General features: G+C 37.8%; 1 protein-coding gene across 1 annotated transcript in view; it reads left to right on the forward strand.

Moving 5' to 3' along the window:
• The first annotated feature begins 10657 nt into the window (after window positions 1-10657).
• Window positions 10658-20098, forward strand: part of ABCA12 (ATP binding cassette subfamily A member 12) — a 169270-nt gene continuing 159829 nt past the window's right edge. Inside the window, exon 1 of the mRNA XM_039233104.1 lies at window positions 10658-10726. Within this exon, the coding sequence (XP_039089035.1) occupies window positions 10658-10726 (69 nt within the window). The remainder of the gene's footprint in view (window positions 10727-20098) is intronic.

Consider the following 20098-nt stretch of genomic DNA (forward strand, 5'->3'; position numbering starts at 1 on the left):
CAGAAGAGTCACTATAGTCAGTGTATTCTAAATGTAGGAAATGCATGTTCATTTAAGTCATGTATAATGGCATTAATTACTTTGTTTGGTAGTTCAGACTTTATATTTACCCAGAACCTTACAAAGATCAATCTTCTCTGAATTTAAAGTATAACCAAGAAACTTCAATTATGTTCAAATAATTTTTTGAATGCCATGAACAAGTCATTTACTTCTGATTTCCATCTGCTGAAACTGTTTTTCTAAAACATATGTATGCATTTGTTTGATATTACTATGAATGTATAATTTCTGTATTAAGTCTACCTCTTTTTTCTCATTGACCCACTACAATTATAGTATTTACTTTGCTTCACTATATCATGTTAAGGTCAAATAAAATTTTAAATATACATAAAAAATCAGAAAAAATTCAGCTAGGAAATACCGTTATAGGGAAATACTACTTTTAAAACTCATAAAGGGATTTAACAGTTCTTTTGAGTTGAGTTATAATAGTAGTTATGTAACAGTCATTATCATTTTCATATTAGCAGAGGACATAGATAAGTTTATCAAAACACTAAACGGTTGAACATTTCTACCACAGATCACTTGACACTTCATTGTTCATAAGGCATTCCATCTAGATGAAGCAGAAGAGACTTACTTTAATTTTTCAGAGTATCATAAACATGAAGCCCCAAAACATGAAATCTTCCAAAAGAATGCCCAGGCCCCTGAGAGCCTGTCACAGACAACAGAGGGGTTTGCACTTCTACTCAAACTGCCTTGGGCATAGGAAAAATAGAGAGTGACAATATTTCATAGGCTCTGATATGTAACTGAACATTGCTCTGAGTATGAAATAATTGCTGTAGAATTAATCTCATTATCTCCCCTGCTTGTCATTGTTCTGGAGGTTCCAAGTGATCAAGCTTTATTTTAGCCAGCAATAATAGTAATTAACTGTAAGGAGCTGATGAAATTTTACTCCTTTGGGAGCTGCTACCAGAGTTTCTTATGGAGACAGTACAGCCCTTAATTCCAGTAACTGATAAGCTTTGGGGTAAATGCATCTGTCTGGAGTCTCAAGGTCAGGAGGTACCTAAGCTTTCGAGATGGAGGCAAAACTACTCAGGAACAGAAAAGGAGAGAAATTTAATGGTCCCAGAGTGGGAGAAGGGATAATGGAGTGAAAAGAAGGAGATGGGAAGGTAAGAGAGAAGAGGAAAAGTCGGTGAGATTGAGAGTTCACATACTCTACAACGTATGGTCCCACTAAGGGCAAAAATAAGGGCACTAAGATCACCAAATACTTTGTGTGCATTTTTGTTTCTGTTTTCCTATTCACACAATTAATGGGCTGAGGTTTCCTCTGGGTCGTATAGAGTATTATCTCAAGCCACATGCATAGATATAGGAACTGAGGGGCAGAGAGGCCTTAGCTAACATCTGAGTTGTTTATATTTGTTTGGTCCTTTAATTTAATTCTCCACAAATCTGTGGACTATTACCCCACTTTCTAAGTAGAGCATTTGAGCCTCAGAAATTGGCCTCACGGAAAAGTGGCAGAATGGCCTCAGCAGTCATCTCCTCACTAGATTCCCTCTGCTCTTTCCCCCAAAACTTTTTGCATCCTTGTTAGTCAAAACAAGTCTTCCTTAAATAAGCTCTTGTGTTCTCTCCGCTTGCAGTAAGTCAGTGCCTCCTCTTCCAGCATGATTTGACATTTCTCACATGGCCCCTAGTTTAGGGAATGAAGTTGTTATATCAAAATAGCATCTTGTCAGTCACCTCCCAAGTCTCAGAACCAGTACATCAACAGGTGTTGATTTCATAGTCCATTTCATAGGCTCCTGGTGCTACACAAAATGCGTGTTGTTTGCTCTAAGCAATGAACTTTCTTTATTGAAAGAAGGTTGAAGATTTGAGGGTCAAGCTGTAGGTGAGAATGGGATTATGTTTCCCATAAGAGCTTTAGTGGTGGGAAAGTTTGTGCAAGCCTCTTGGAGAGCTTTGAACAAGTTTCTTCTTTATTGTAGCCTGTATCTAGATCACAGCCAGCTTTCAACACAATTCCATGATACAGAGAGAAAGCCCGAGAAGGAGCAGAATGGGCAAGATTAGCTTTGTTGCAGTCATTCAGATTCTTACTTGATATATTTGTTTTGTGTTTCATTTGAATGATTCCTCCTAGGAAGAAAATTAGTGTATGAACTTAATAAAACAATTAATGAATGTGCAGTTACTTAACTTGAAATGGTTTTAGGGGGACCTGGGTGGCTCAGTTGGTTAAGCATCAGACTCTTGATTTTGGCTCAAATCGTCATCTCATGGTTCATGAGTTCGAGCCCCACATTGGGCTCTGCACTGACATTGCAGAGCCTCCTTGCTTGGGATTCTCTGTTTCTCTGTCTCTCTCTCTTTCTCTGCCTCTCCCCTGCGTGCCTACCTTCTCTCTCTCTCTCTCAATAAATAAGTAAATAAGTAAATAAATAAATAAATAAAATAAACGTTTAAAAAATCAAATAAAATGGTTTTAAATTTGTGTGTTTAGAAAAATACTCTGGATGTATCTATAAGCTACGAAACTTGGTTCGAAAGATCTGTCCAGTTCTCTGTAGCAAGACTTTACTGATATGGCCATATGCCCCATTTGTCACATGCTGTCATTAAAGCACTCATTAAAATGCATATCTGGAGGGCCAGATGTTTGATTTTTATTACATACCATTTTATTCACATTTACAATCCATGTATGCGTATATAAGGGCTGAATTTTTGTGAATGGTTCTCTATGCATATGCTTTACATCTGTAGCTAAAGCATATATATAGGCATATATTTTTGCTCTATAAACACATGTACAATGGATATTTTTGAGTATGGATTTTTGAATTTATTCCATCTTATTTAAAAAATATATTCTTTTGTTCAAAAATCATACTATCAGGGTGCCTGGGTGGCTCAGTTGGTTAAGCATCTGACTCCTGGTTTTGGCTCAGGTCATGATCTCATAGTTATGAGCCTCCTTAAGATTCTCTCACCTCCCTCTGCAACTCCCCGGTTCTCGCACACGCTTGTGCACACAGGTGCACACACACTCTCTATTTCTCTTTCAAAAACATGTAAGTAAAAGTTAACCATTAAAAAATGTCCAACTAAATATTGCTTGTGAAGGTCAATGAAAGGAAAGCACTATTAAAGGAAGGTATATAAAGGAACACAGAAACAAAGACCTTACTTCTGTACTCTGATCAGTTAGTATTTGAATTATCAGAGCTTTGACCTAAAATATTTTATTATTGATTTGAAGTGAAGTCATCGACCAGTCGCTTGTTCCCCAACCCCATTCTTTCAAATGAGTTTAGAAATGACTCACATAGAAAATATATAGAAAAATTGTGTTGCTCAAGATTGAGGGGAAAGATAACTGGGTGATTTTTTTTCCCCTATACCAAACGTTTGGAATTTTAAAATTCTAAGAATGATAATATTCTGGCTTATTCAAGAAAAATCTATATTTCTAAGATAGTTTCTATTGTATTCAAGAGAATGTATGTTGCCACATGAATATAGAAACCTTTAATATTTGTAATATTCTTTTTAAAATTTCTCAGGGAACAGGTAAGTCACCAAGGACTAAAACATGCTGAGATTGGTTTATTGTATTTATTTGCAATAAAGAAATAAGTGATTTTATTAGATAAAATAGATAAAAGCATATATTTGTCTTATAAGCTGCTTTAAGTTTAATGGGGGGAGAGAAACATAAGTTGTGAAGAAGAAAACAATAGTGTTTTTCAGTTTCACTTTTTCCTCTAAAGTGGAGAATTGATTAAAACTTCCTCTACAAATAGAGGACTAATCTCTCTTAATACTCTACCTCAGATTTTTCCTTAAGGTTTAATAGGTTGACCCAAAAAGGACCAATAATTTCTGATTTCTTATCCCTATAAGATTATAGCAACACATGTAGTAAAATTAATTAATTCAACATACTTTACCAGTTTAACCAAGCAAATTATTACTCATCCTGGGTGAGTGGGTGAGTAATTCTTTGTAAGATTGTAAATCACCGTGAAATTCCCAGAGTCACACCGCTCAGGAGTAAACAAGATAATCAGTTAGTTTATCAAATTGGCTCTCCTGACATGACCATGTTATTTTTGATGGGGCGTTCTGTATCATTGTACCATCTTGGGAGAGAGAAGTTGCCTTACAATTTAGCGTGAAACGAGCGCGTCTCATTGTAAGCCCCCTTAAAATATGCTTAACTTCCTCGTTTTATAGATCAGGATCTACTAGTTGCTTCTTGACACAGTTCTATCCACCTCATCACTGGAGTGTCTCTGTGCTGATAAAGCACCTGAAAATCCTGAATCTGATACCTTCCTCACACCTACCTGCTTCATAGCACTATCATCACCTTACATCACAGGTAAGGTGGATCTTAGGTAATGAGGTATCAGCAATCGGTGCCTCATTACCTTAAGCCTCTGATGGAGCCCCACCCTATTCATAAAGGAAGGATGCTGTTATATTTTGCCATGAGTTAGCTTCAATTTCCCAACTTGTTGCACATTTCCACCTGCGTTAAATGCACACTTGCCAGGCCTGCTTTATGAGAGCTTATTGAAGAATGGGCTTTGCAGACACAGAAGCCTGGGTTCAAGTCACTGTTCTGACAGTCATTAGCTGTGTAACCTAGGAAAGCTACTTGACTTATGCTTCCTTATGTATGAAGCAGAGATTCTAAAATCATCCTTACAGGTTTATTATAAAGATTAGATCCTGGGGTGTCTGGGTGGCTCAGTCGGCTAAGCATCGGACTTCAGCTCAGGTCATGATCTCACGGTTCGTGGGTTTGAGCCCCATGTCAGGCTCTGTGCTGACAGCCAGCTCAGAGCCTGGAGCCTGCTTCGGATTCTGTGTCTCCCTCTCTCTCTGACCCTCCCCTGCTCATGCTGTCTGTCCTTCTCTCAAGAAAATAAATAAAACATTAAAAAAAAAAAAGATTAGATCCTGTATGTGATGAGCATCCTATACCATCTTTTTTCTTTTTAAAGGAAGCTCTGTGCCCAGTGTGGGGCCTCAACTTACAACCCTGAGATCAAGAGTTACATGGGGCTCCTGATGGCTCAGTTGGTGAAGCGTCCAACTTTGACTCAGGTCATGATCTCACAGCTCATGGGTTTGAGCCCTGCATCGGGCTCTGTGCTGACAGCTCAGAGCCTGGAGTCTGCTTCGGATTCTGTGTCTCCCTCTCTCTCTATGCCCCTCCCCAGCTCTTATTCTGTATCTCTCTTTCTCTCTCTTAAAAATAAATAAATATTAAATAAAATCACACACAGAAAAAAGAGTTACATGTTCTACTGACTGAGCCAACCAGGAGCCACTATCTCATAGCAGCTTAATGTAAAAAGTCAGTTAATGGTGGGGGTGGGAAAAGTGAGTTATCTCTAATGTGATGGACAACACCCAGTTTGGAGGTGAAGGACTGAATGAATGGATCTGGTTGCCATTAAAATTCCCAAGTTCTTTCACTACATCGTTAATTCAATACCACATTTGTTTCCCATTCAGAATAGAGGTTTCAGGTCTCAACCACTAATATTTTCATCTTCCTACAGTATCAGGTTTATCTCCCTCTGTCTCCTTAGGAAGAGTTGCCAGGAACTTCCCATTCCAAATCCTCAATATGGCACCCTCTGTTCTTTAGCATTAAGGTTCCTCACTCTTTAAACTTTATCTCCTACCACTTCAAACCAGTCTTAGGTCTAGTGCGGTCAGAGTTCTCACTATTCTCCAGGGATATAGACTTACTCCCCAGCTCAGTGTTTCTGTCCTCAAGAGCCTCGGAGTGTAGAAGAGGAGAAAGACTGATTATGACAGAGACTAATAAGGAGTTTATGAACCAAGGTCTGTAGTAACACAGATGAAGGGTGATTAATTCAGCCTGGAGTGGGGGCGTGGTGAATAGATGGGCTGGGAAAGGCTTCAAGGAGGGAGCAACACTTGAGTCAGTTGTTGAAGAGTGAGCCTGATTTCATTTTGGGTAGAGGTTAGAAGCATGACCAAAGCCTGAAAGTAAATTGTCCTCATCCAAGGCATTACAACAGATGGCAGCAGGGATGACTGGGAGTGGGGAGGCGCACCTAATGAAGCTGGCAGGGGCCACACTGGAAACTTCTTTGCCGCTCTACCAAGAAGTCTAAAAAGAGCAGACTTCCTTTTCCTGACTTCCCAGTGCAGTAATTCTTTGTGCACTGACCTTGGCAATAATTTTTCATTTTCGGTAAATCTCTACAAGTGATTTATAGGCCCCTAAAAAACCAGGGAAAGCTGTGAAGTTCTTTCCTTTCCTTCCAAGCTCCTCTCACACAGTGCAGTACACAGTATTGGAGGCAGCATGACAGAGAGATGAAACGTATTGATGTAGGGTTTGAGATTCCTCCCACCCCCCACTCCCCACCCCACCCCCCGCCAATGCTGTTCCCACCGTCCCCACTTCTAGCAGGGTAAATTAGGTAAGTTATATCACCTCTCTGAATGTCACTTTCTTCCTCTCAAAATGGAGATAATTCCACTTTCTGTATGATAGGCCTCCAATGATGATTCAGTTATTCAGTAAGCATTAATTGACCAATGGCCCATATAGGCCAAGACCTATGTTAAATTGCGATTATACAATGATGAGTTAAATAGGCATAGGCTTTGTAGTCTAGTAGTTATTATTATTATTATTATTATTAATGTAAATCTTTAATACTATTAAAACAAATCAATGTGTTTCAGCCACATCAATACACTATTCATGGTTGGACTCACTCCCTCTTCCCCTGGTCCTGGAGTGTGCTACATGATGATTACTGCCAAGAGCTGCCACTTCGATGCTTATGGTGTCTGTCAATTACATGGTTGTGCAGCTTTGGCAGAGCCACCATCCTAACCAGGTTCAGTAGGTGAAGTGACTCTGGAGGTGGTCCCAGATGAGATGAACCTTCTTAGAAGGATAACCATACACACTCAAAGGTAATTCTGTGCATGGCTCAGTCAAATTTGGACTATGTGAATTTTTCTCCAACATTTACTATTACTAGAGCTCAGGAAAACAGAATGCTGGAATCCTGGGATTAGCTAATTTTTGTGCAAGCTGTTCCATGATAAAGCTCTATTTTTTTTGTTTTTACTGTTGGTGAAGTGAGCACACAAAAGTAAATACCACCTAAGTTCTGGTGGATGTCATGGCTCTTTGCTTGATAAAGGGATATATCTGTTGTTCACCAAGGAGTAGAATCACCAACAGCAAAGAGAGTGGAGACAGATATTACAGTCTGAGTCTTGGAAGTCATTCTAAAGACACCCTGGGTCTGCTGGCCTCTGGCAGAAGCATTAGAACACTGAGTAATTGGGCAGATCACCCTGGTCTGGCTAAATAGAGTAATTTAATCTCTCAGTACAACAACAGGAATAAAATATGTCAACAGCTTACTAGTAAATGTATTCATTCATGGATTTTATATTGTTCTAATTTGTCTCTGTTTATTTGCTTTGAAGTTTGCTTTTTGCTTTTTAAAGGCATTTCTCAGTGGCTATGTGTCCTGGGTACAGCTTACTTCTGGTTGCTAAATTGTTCTTTTTTCCCTCAAGGTGAACTCCTAAAATATCTGCCAAGCACCTCAATCTGCAATCAGGAGTAGGGTGAAAAGCTATATCTTTCTCTGTGCGAAACAAAATAAAAAAGAATTTGCTATCTTTAATCTCCTTCACATTCTCTTCCATTTCCTTTTGGTTGGTCTAATAATTGCTTTAAGTTCTATTCAGATCAGAGATTATGATTTCTGATTTACAAAAACTATAGCTTCCAAGATGAATGTTAGGTAAATCCTTTTCTGCAATGAAATCTTAGGAGATATTTCAAAATTATATTTTAAAATAAATTTGAAAACCTTGAAGAAAATAGTAGAAGCAGGTATGGCCAATATAGATGCCAGTATATAGATGTTCAAGTGGGGCAAAATTTGTAAGACTCATTTTCCGTGTATCCTAATGTAAACTACTTTGAATTATGTGTTGTAAAAGAATTCCTCAGTCCCCAAGTAAGTGTGTTATGACATTGTGTGTCTTTCAGTATAAAGGAATATCTTACATATATTAAACACTCAATGCATAGTTTTAAAATTACTTTGAAGAGATAAATCTCCTGGGAAGTCATGGGTTGTAATAAAATATGTTATCTTCATCAGAAAATTACAGGTGGGAGATGAAGGTGTCCAGGCAAGAGAACAGCCTGCGAGAGAGAGAGAGAGAGAGAGAGAGAGAGAGAGAGAGACTTTAACCAAAGTTAAACAAACAACAGAACAACTCCGTGATTACACTGGGAAGATGATGAGCAGCTACTAGGAGAAACCATTTGATACTTTTCAAGCTGACCTCTTACCTGCATCAGTCACGTGGTGAGTCAGTACTTTTTAAGCTGAAGCAATCTGCCTGAATAAAGTGACTCTGTGCCTGTAATGTCCCTTGACCTGTAGTGTCACATCCCCAGATCCCACCTTAACTTCACAATGAGTAATATTTATTTGTAAACCAAAGCATTAATGAGTTGTAGACTATGACAGATGGCAGAGAAAGAAGGCAGGGAGCAGGACCTCAAGTCACCTGCAAAGCTTTGAGAAAGCCAGAAGAATCTTGGACACTGAATCTTGAGAGTGGTAAAGGAGGAGATGATATTACTTCAGACACTCAACGTCTGAAGAACACCTTGTCTTTAACCTTGTTCAGAGATAAATAAATAAAGAGCCAAATTCCAGATATTCAGGACTGACTGCCTTATGGGGATTAGGCTTAGAAAGACTCACCACAGTAGGGACAGAGCCAAAGTTGAGGTAATGGGCATGTGCCCACATGGCTCCAGTCAGCCTCAGGGTGGCTGCCATCAACATTGTAGAGTTGGCATGGGGACCCAGAAGCTGAACCAGCATTGTTCCCAGTTTGAAGGGAGAACTCAAATATTGATTTTACTGATTTCACAAATAGAGTCGGGATCAGTCATAGAAAGGTGTGAGGACCAAAGATGAGTTTCACTAGCCTTGGCTCAAATATTTTATTCAATATTCAAGTAAATTCAGCAGCAATTATTGAGCATTAATCATGTCTAAAGTATTTTGATATAAAATAGTCTATGATCTTCAAGAATTTTTAGTCTAGTGCAAAATATAAGAAATGCAAAGTCCTTGAGAGAAATATAAACAAAGAACTATGCTGTATTCAAAGGAAGGAGAGAAGATATCCTATGGGTATTTCTCAAAAGGCATCATGGAAGATATCAACTTGAGAATGATTTTGAGAGGTAGGAGGTTAGAGAGGGAGAGGGATGTATCCCAGGTAGAGGAGACAGTGTAAGCAAGGCAAGGATCAGAAGGCAGAGGTTTGTTTACATACTGTAATATAAACCACTTTGGCAAGCAGTCAAACATTTATAGTAGATTATTGAAAAATTGGTTGGAGCCCAATTGTGGAGGCATTGAATTTCATAGGGAATAGGTTGTCACAGGAAATAGGTTGTCTCCTGGAGATCTTTATGCCAGACTTCATCTGTATCCTGAAATCACAATTAAAATTACTTAATTAGAAAGTACACTTGAATAATTCAAGAATAGAGCCTTTTTATTTTCTCCTAATTTACAATAGATTTCTTTAGCTGCTTTGGATATTCAAGAGCATTAGAACTCTGCTATATCATAAATTCAGAATATCTTGGGTCGACCTGTGTCTTCTTTAATTATAAATGCCTAAAATAACATGGCTTTCTTGTAAAGGACCACATGAATTCCCATCCTCAAAATGAGGGAATCCATTGTATGTCATTTATGCCACCTACAGCCTCCCTTTTATTTTCTGCAGTTTGTTTAACCTAGTAAGTTGTAACAGAAGGGAAGACCTAGACAACCTAGTTACTTCCCTCCAAATCAAAGCATTCAGTGTAACTTTAGGCTAAAGATTGAGACTTTCTCTATGGGCTGAGGTTCAGAGTGTTTCAGCTGAGTTCTGGCCTTATTGAGTTAAAACATCTTAATGGCAATTTAAAGATTATGAGTCACTGGGCCCAGAGTCTGTAAAATGCTATGTGTCCTGCCTCTGCTACAGCAGGCACTATGTAGTAAAGAAGGAGAGAGAATGTAGGACAAGTCTTACTGGCCTGGCAAGGGTCCCACCTAATTCCTCATGACGTGTCCAGTGCAGGTGACACCTTCTGGAAGGTGTGGATAGGCAGTTAATATCACGGGGAGTAGGAGGTGTGGGTTTAGCTTTTTTTTTTTTTTTTTACAGTGGGGCATTATCTGAATGATACTCATTCTCTCTTGAGTCTAGACTTCATGCAACAAGCAGTAACTGGATGTTATTTTAAAATAAGCAAAGCCACCGACAAGTTCTGGTCTGAGTTCTTGTTTTGGAGGAAGAGTTGGTTGAGAAGTACTCCTTGGTCAAGGATTAACCCAAAGGAAAAATCCAGGTGCAGAAGAACTGTGGGTTTCTTACCCCAGCTCTCAGGAAAGCTATGCCGTGAAAAGGCTTTGTTTGGCCCATTGACACAGCAAGTTGGACAGGGTACCAATTCGTCTGTGGGGTGGAGGAAAAGAGGAATTCTCTTGTTCGTGGTGTTTGAAGGATGGCTTCCCAGTTTCATCAGCTTCGGGTCCTGGTCTGGAAAAATTGGCTAGGTGTCAAAAGGCAGCCGGTGAGTAGCAAAAGGGTAGGGAGGGGCATTGGGGGGCAATGCTTCAGGCAGTCCTTAAATGTGATGTTGATGACAGGTAAAAACAGAGGAGTTTGAAGCCATTTTCTAAAGCAGGAATAAGATATTTAGAAATCATCCCTGTATCTGTCTTATAGCTAATGGGGGCAAGTCCAAACACACCCCAAAGCTGTCTTTTGACTTCAGTAAACTGCTAGGGTAAACCAGGACATGCCCTGGGCAAAGAAAAGGATTCACTTTTCTTTGAGTTGGAACTACTGTTGAATTCTAGGTTGCAGGCCAAAATATTTTCAGAAAACTTCTTAATAAGTTTAGTTAAAAATGAGATAAAGAAAGTATTAGATGAAAAGAATAATAAATGGAGGAGAAATGCATTTGTAAACCAAAAGTGATGGAAAGTTCGGTTGAAAAGTGAGATACAGAAAGGGACTGGTTTGAAAGCTGTTGGTACAGAAAGCTTCTAAGAAATTTTAGTACCTAAAAATTATTTACTAGAAATGTCAAACAAGAGTCAATTTATGTGCCATGCTTCAAGAGTATTATTGAATCACTTAACTTTACAGCTACATTCTGTATACTCTATTTATTGCAACATCTTTTTTGTGCTCTTCCATTCTTGTTTGCTTTTAAAATTACAAAGCTAGCTATTAGATACTCATCAGACAGGGGATAGGGAGATTGAGAACGGAGTCGGTTTCTATGAATTGACACATACTCAGAAGAATGTTTGAAAACCAGGGAAATTAAAAAAGACACTCAATATATTTCATTTGAGAGTGGCAATCCCCAGCCCCAAAGGAATAATATAAATATTATGCAAATAAGGTGCATCATAGAAACCAGCGTTTTATCTCTGTACCTTATCTGACTCTGGGCTTGCTTGCAGTGCCTGACACTGCTTACTTAAGTGTTCTGGTCTACGTATTGGGAATGAGAAGTAATGTTCACTCCTCTTTGTGAATGTGGTGGACAGGATTTAAAATCATGTTATGTAGTTACATGAGTGTGGGATTTGGACATCATGTTTTAAATCATTAATATTTTTTATTTATATCATTAGTGTTCTTTTAAAATTGAGAACAACACAAAAGAAAAACCTCCCATAATGATTCCATGCTAGGTTCTACTTGGAATTGAGTAGGAAGAGTCTGGATATGTAGGTGTGGTCAGATGAGAGTTGGGTTCTTGGTTCTGCTTCTCAGAGCCTGCATGACTTGAGGAGCATACTACCATTTTTTTGAACACTGGTTTTCCTATTTGCCAAATGGGACTAGAGGCTACCATTATCTATCTCACTTAGTGGTAAGAATCAAATGTGCCATTATATTTCAAAGTGCTTTACAAATGGTGAAACACTTGACAAATAGAATATAGAGGGATTTGGGGTGATGTGTATGTCATATTTCATTCAAAGTAATTGTGGAAAGAAATCCAGGAAAAGGGATTGTGGGAGAGAGATAGAAATTTATATACAGTAAAGTTCTTAAGTGATGAAAACTCCACAGTTAAAAATAAAAGCATAGAAGAACTGAAAACTTATATCTGTTATTGCTGATAGACTGAATGCCGAGGTCATATATTTTCCTTACAACTCCATTTTACCTAAAAATAAAAATTTAAAAAATAATGAAACCCAACCCTCAGGTGAAAACATTTTTTTTTCCATTGAGAAAGTTTATCTTTAGGAACTTTAATAAGTTCTTTCCTTATCTGTAAAGTAGCTGGTATATCAATTTTCTACTTTTGAGTTTTTCTCTATCTTAGTCAATTTCTGCTGGATATGGCATATCTAAAGGAGATGGAATTCAGGCATGCTAAAACATTTTCAGTATGATACCTTGTATTATTCTTATGCAGTCAAAAATTCCTAAAAAGCCCCTGCTAATTATACTTTTGCTTAAGGAAAGAGAATGCATGACCTATTAGTTCATTTGGAGACATCAGAGGATTAAGTCTACCTTGAGACCCAGGACAGATAAGTGTTGATTGCAAGAAATGAAATCAGAAATAGTTCTGGGGCACCTGGGTGGCTAAGTCTGTTGAGCATCTGACTTCAGCTCAGGTCATGATTTCATGGCTCATGAGTTTCAGCCCCATGTCAGGTCTGTGCTGACAGCTCAGAGCCTGGAGCCTGCTTTGGATTCTGTGTCTTCCTCTCTCTCTACCCCTCCCCATTCACGCTCTGTCTCTCTCTGTCTCTCAAAAATAAGTAAGTGTTAAAAATTTTGAAAAAGAGACAGAAATAGTTCTGAATTTAGAGAAATACAGAAGGCTCACTTGAATCCATTACAAGCAACTAGAGGGACACAAGAGACCTTTAGAAAATGGTGGTGCCATGAGGAGTGACAATTCTAAAAAGAAAACAAGAGGGCAAAGAAAGGTACATTTCCTTCTTTGTAGTTTGGCTAGGGCCAGCCCTATCTCCTGTCTTAGAAAGAAGACTTGAAGACACAGGTAGAAAAGATATACCTGTGGTGGTGTTAACAGGGAAGGATGAGAAAATCAAGAGTTTGGAAAGTTAGGAGGTGAAATGAAAAAAGAAATTGTGAAAAGGGAAAATATAAACAAACTAAAAGAGAATGTGAAAAAAAAGAGGTATAAAAATTTGAGGGGAGGACATAGTCGTTATGTAGGTACTAGACTTAATCATCCATCAAGCAATTACTTAAAATGCAGGCATTTTTATTTCTCTCATTGTAATCTTTCTGAACATGATAAAAAATAGAAATGAAGCTGTGTGGGGTGCCTGGGTGGCTCAGTCGGTTAAGCGTCTGACTTCGGCTCAGGTCATGATCTCATGGTTTGTGGGTTCGAGCCCCGCTTTGGGCTCTGTGCTGACTGCCAGCTCAGAGCCTGGATCCTGTTTCAGAGTCTGTGTCTCCCTCTCTCTCTGACCTTCCCCTGCTCATGCTGTCTCTCTCTCTCTCTCTCTCTCTGTCTCAGAAATAAATAAAACATAAAAAAAAAATTTAAGAAAAAAAGAAATGAAGCTGTGTGACACTGGAAATGTATAGTCTTTAGTGACTGTTAAAGAATAATTACTATCAAGACATCCTCTTCCACTTTGTTTTCAAGAGATTCTATCATAAAGCAAAATGGTGAGAAGGGTAGTCTGTAAGAAAGGAGTTAGGAATCTATTAATGGAGAAACAAATGATATATAAGGGAAAAATCAAATATACAGTAAAAATATTAGAGTGGGAATTACTGAGGAGATATATTCTAAAACTATATCCTAGAAAAGGAAATGAGAAAAGAATTTCAAACAATTATATAGTCTAAGAAATAGAAAGATATTGGGATAAGCTAACTGTTGAGTAAGGGGTGGGGGAAGACAAGATCTTTAATTTTGGAGGTTACCTCCCTCAAAATTCTTCTTAGAGTAAATATTTCTCTCTTTTTTATAAAATCAAATAGTGATACTATGGAATATTTGGGATTCTCTAACTGCTTTAATTTTATAGGTCCCCAAGAACTCAAGGCACTTGTCCAGGGCCACACAGTGAATTTAAGGACTCAAAGTCAGATTTCCCCCCAAAATGGATCTATTCTTTTCCCTACCTCCTGCTGCCTCTCTACTGCCACTGAGTTGAGTTTCTTTTTTCAACATTCTCTGATCCCCACTCAAAATTCAGCCCACCAATGAAGAGATCATATTTGCTAAGGAGGCCTTAGATATTACTGCTTTTTTTTAATATTAGTGGTTACATCAATTCTCAATTATATAAAAAAAACAAAAGCAAAGCAAGCAAACAAGCTAAAAGAGTATGAAAAAAATACATTAAGCACCGACGGAAATGTTAGGTAATAGAGAAAATCAATTAGATGCAGTTGCTACCCTGCTGGGCTTGTAATTTAACTCTAGAAATAATGCAAAAATGAAGTTTCCACTGAAGATGGTTAGCAACAGGGAGGCTCACCTAATGAGATGCTAGTTGATGATAGGAAACTGAGTCCTGGCACAGCAGAGGCTGCAGGATGTAAGACTAGATAGTGCAAGATCAGAGTTATCTTTCATTAAGAAGAGGAATCCTAAATAGGCATATCAAGGAATGGCTTCAAATCTCTACAGAAGTGGAATCCGATTCCAGATTGAGGACAGAAGAAGGAAAATTACTTCGAGCTGTTTATTTTAACCAAACTGTTTGGCTGGTGAATCAACCTTTAGCTCAGTTGGTGGTAGATCTAACTGGCTTTTCTGTCACAGACATTCCCACAACTTGATTAATTTCTAACAGTTTGGGTCAGTATGACACTTGCTTCCTAATCCCCACCTTGTGCCTATGACCTCCCTTCACAGTGCCTAGAGAAAGTCCCTGCTTTAAAATGTTAGAACAGGTTGGTCTATGTATTAAAATTATTATTTGATTAATGCAATTTAGGATTAGGCTGTCATCTCAAATTTAGTTATAAATCAGATTAAACTGAACTAGGTCCTGAACAATTCAGACAACTACCTGACCAAATGTTCTGGGCCCTTTTTCCTCTTCTGAATCTGTATCATTTACTTCTTTAATCCCTTTTAATTGTTCAAAGAAAATTTAGATCTATCTGTTGATATTGGTGCCTGTTATATAGCAGACATGCCCATTTTGTTAGTTTAGTCAGTCAGTGAAAAGCAAATGAGATGAAGATGTTTTAGAAATGAGAGCAATGTAGAAATAAATTAGCTTAAAGTCCAATGAAAAAGTGTTGTTTTAGTATTCATCATAGAAGATTTACCAATCTCCAAAATGTACGATAATCTGTTAAGTATCGATTTCAGAAGATGTCCTTGATCCCAGTTTTTAGATGAGTCATTTCCGTGGATGGCAGAAGAGCCCGGGAACAGAAAGCCCAGTTAACTAAGAGCTTTGCCACTTTTATTTGCTTGTTTTGGGGGTGGAACTAAGGTTTATTCCAGATCTAAAATAACAGCCTCTTACCTGGGAATGTGAACCTTGGAATCTTCTTGTTACCACCAAGTAATAGTCATCTTTGATTTCTGGGACTGCAAAAGTAAAGGAATGGAAAAGGACGGAAGAAACCATGTACTTTATATGTGGAAGGTTGGGCAATTTTTACTTTCAAGTTTGTAATAAAAAAAAGTTATGGTTTTAGGTTATAGGAAAACCTTTCAATGATTTTCAATGCTCTTATATGCTGAACTGATAAAAAGTACGGTATTGTGATCAAAGAGAACTAGTAATTTATCCCATAGTGCTTTGGCTCCACTGCTTAAAGTTTCCCTGTGCAGGTGCTCAAGCCAGGCACTCCAGGTTCAAACACCATTTAGTGGCTTATGGAGTGAAGGCTTATTTAATCTCTTTAAGGTTCTGATTTCCCATATACAAGAGGAAATGAGGTGAGTATATTAAAAGAGATAATTAATGCACGTTAAGTGTTTAACATAGCATCTTGCACAATCTAAGCTGTCAATAAATATTAACTATTATTATTTGGAATACTATATTGAATTGGTACTAATTATAAGACCACGTAAAAAGAATTTATCCTGGGGAAGATATTTTGAAATTATATTTAACAGAGAATTGTTGAGGGAACTGACATTAGTACACAGGAGGAGAGAGGACTTTGTCTCTCTTCAAATACTTGGAGAATTCTCATGTGGAAGAAAAGGCCAAACTAAGATGAGTGAGTATCAGGTATGGGAAGGAAGATATCACTTTGATATGAGCAAAAACAAACAAACAAAATCAGACAATGTGAGTTGTCCAATAATGAAGTCTCTTGAGATGGTGAACTTCTAGTCACTAGAAGCATTCAAGTAGAAGCTGGATAACCATATGGCAAAGATGTTTTCCCTAACTTTTCATGTACCAGTCATTCTGGACTTATTTCTTTTCCTGGAATATTCCACCCTCTTTCCCATCTGTGGGTCTTCACCCATATGTTTCCTCTGCTTGAAAGACTCCCACTTCTTTTTCACATTCCATCCAACACACATATCCTCTCTCCTGCCTGACCCTTTTTCATCTTTTAGGTTTTAGACTCCACTCCCCTTGCTTTATCTTTCTTTAATTTTTTTTAAAAAACTTTAATGTTTATTTATTTGTTTGTTTGTTTATTTGAGAGAGGGAGACACAGAGCATGAGCAGGAGAGGGGCAGAGAGATAGGGAGACACAGAATCTGAAGCAGGGTCCAGACTCTGAGCTGTTGGCACAGAGCCCAACGCAGGGCTCGAACTCATGGACTGTGAGATCATGACCTGAAACAAAGTTGGATGCTTAACAGACTGAGCCACCCAGATGCCCTCCTTTATCTTCCTTTTACATTCTACTTCCTGTGTCTTGGCATCATCTATAACATTTGATTATAAATTTTTGAAGGGATTCCTTCCCTGAAAGACTGAAAATTTTAATTGCTCTATCCTCAGTGCCCTGTACACAGTAGGTGCTCAATAATTTTTTTATTGTACTATGAATGTAAGACTCTCCAAGACCATGACTCCGTGACCAAGAATGGAGAATCTTCATCTGAAACGTTTTATTTTTGTTGATTTTCAGAGGTAGGCAAAAGAATCCCCATTGCAGTTTGGAAATTGTGCTGATATTCAGTATCATTCATTTTGGACATAGCCAACTTCAAACCATTCTAGTGCAAGGGGTACAAACCCAAATGTCTGTATGGGAAAGACAAGTAATATGACTATGTGGAGTGGCCAAGCATAAGACAGTAGGGGATGGTGACATTTATGATGAAGACTAGAGCTTGAATGCCCTATTTAAAGGCATTCAAATAGTAGTAGTTTCCTCAAAGTTTTAAATATATGGTAACACTAAATAATTTAAAGTTCACTGGTATTTTATTTTCTTATTTACATTCAGTGAAAGTGATTTGTAAGAGTAATAAAACTGGTGGATACAAGGAGAATCAGATGGACTGGCAGTAATTAGAATAAAAGGTTCTGACAAAGTAATGGCATGTGAATTACCTAAAGCTGAAATTATGTGCTTTGCTCAGATTTTTCAAAAAATTAGATTTGAGAAGTTTTTAAATATGTGAAACAATGGTTATTAGCAAATGCAAAGGCCAGTGTTACTAGGTAATGCAAATTAATTAATAGGTACCACAGATCAGCTCCAAATGAAAATTTGGAGTGAACTTATATTTGGTTAATTCTGGGAATTTCCTAAGATTTAAAACTTGAAATTTTGAGTGGCTGACTTTGCTGACCTCAAGGTCATTGAAATGTGTCCTGCCGTCACCATTAATTTCCTCAACCTTACCACCTCTGTGTAGTAGGATACCATTCCTTGATATGAAATATGTTTGTTTTTATGTCTTTTCTTGACTCTTCATCTCTTCTCTTGTGTTATCGTTTAAAAATTGCCTCTTGATTTTTAAAAAGAATTATTTTTTAAATAATTTCTAAATTTTAAATTTGAAACAATTTCAAATTTAAAAAAACAGTTGCAAAAACAGTACAAATAATTTCTTTCTAGAGTCAGTGGAGATTGATGCTCCATTACCTTGGATACTTTAGTGTGCCTGTTTTACAAACAAGGACATTCACCTCCATGTCCCAGTATCACCATCAAATCTTTAGACACAAATCGAGCTTCATCAGTTGTCCCAACCATGTCTTTTATAACAAAAAATTTGAGTTCAGAATACGTTCTGCATCTAGTTTTCATGTCTCTGGTCTCCCTCATTCTGCAACAGTTTGTTAATCTTTCCTTGACTCTCGTGACCCTGACACATTTTGAACATTTAAGATTAGTTGTTTTGTAGAGTATCTGTTGTTTCTTTATTTTTAGATTCTGGTTATTTATCTTTGGGAAGAATATTACAGAAGTGACGCAGTGTTCTTGCACCATTGCTTCACATCAGGAGGCATATAATGTCAATTTGTCCCATTTTGTGGAGAAATTCCTTTGAGACTATACCTCATTAAACTTTCAGTTTATCTAGTTGTTTCCTTATGTATTTATTGACACCTACATAGACTCAGAATTCCAGTTTGTTCAGTTAGATATAATCTTTTATTGTCATAATGTTTTTTAATGTTTAAACTTGGCCAGTGGGTCAAATTTGATGCTCAAATTTGTGATAGGCTGGTTCTATTGATGTCCCCATCATTTTCAGCATTCTCTAAGCAGTACATCTTATTGATCGATTGATCTACCTACCTACCTACCTACCTACCTATCATCTACCTATCTCTGTGGCAATAGGCATGGAGACAGTGATATTCTAATACCAATGAGTACATCTAGCTCTCAGATGCCTACTAAAAGGAGTTAGGTTTCTTGGGAGAATGGATATTTCCAGGGTCGGGACAGAGAAACTGTGTGATGAGGTAGAAAGAACTTGTGAAACCAGAAAAAAGGAGATAAAAAAGTTATACCCAAACATTTATAGCTATGTTTCATGTCTCTTTATGCATTTTGGAAACCAGGAGTTCATACCCATGTCTTTAATTTTAAGCCAACACTATAGCATTCTTGTTTCCTCTTTTTCATGTTTATAATTCCCTTGATGGATAGTGAGAAACCTGCCCCCCTTATGGATAATGCACTTATTTTTTGGGCCAACCTTCCTCTGTGAAACCAGTCACCTGCTTCTTTCCCTGAGTAAACACCTTCCTTGCACTACTTGGGTTCTGACCTCCCAGGTCTGACTGCTGCACTGTGCATTTCCTCTACACCTTGCTAGGAACCCACTTTCCTTACTGTGTTACAGTGGTGCCCTCGGTCCTTGTGTGGACCGAGGATTTTCAGGCAGTGAATTGTTCAGGAAGGGAAAGGGAAGAGAATGGGACAAATCAATGGGAAATAAATGCTGGAGAAACAAAAAGAGACACACACCATAGCCTACTAAGGAATTTTAGACTACTCAGTTTGCATATGCCTTTGGAGGTCAAGAACACAGGGTAGAGGATGGAACACACGTGAGGTATAGAGGCAAATGTGAGATGATTAAAATATGAGAAAGAAATGAAACTTTTAAAAACTGCTTTTCCTTTAGTTTTTGAGTAGGCCTAATATCTATATGTGTAAAATCAATATACCAGCCCTTTCTCCAAAAAACCAAAAATGAGTCATGGCTCATTGGTTTAGTCTTTGGATCCTTGACACTGCACTTGCTTCTAGGTTGTTTATAATAATATTTAGAATGGTGTCAGGAGCAATCCTGCTGCTATGAAAATTTAAATTTTGTTTATTTCTTGCTTTTGTGATTAACTTGTCAACCTTAACATTCCCAAGATCACAGTGTGGAGGGCTTTGTGTTTATTATCCTTCTAAAATGCAGTATACAGAAATGCTCTCCAAACCTCTCTGATCTAAGATCTTGGGGGAAATCTTATGATAATGGGATTGTTTATGGGCTTGCTGTAGTTTTCACCTTTAA

The sequence above is a fragment of the Hyaena hyaena genome, unplaced genomic scaffold, assembly GCF_003009895.1.
Source record: "Hyaena hyaena isolate Hyena2069 unplaced genomic scaffold, ASM300989v1 scaffold_71, whole genome shotgun sequence".
NCBI classification, from domain to species: domain Eukaryota; kingdom Metazoa; phylum Chordata; class Mammalia; order Carnivora; family Hyaenidae; genus Hyaena; species Hyaena hyaena.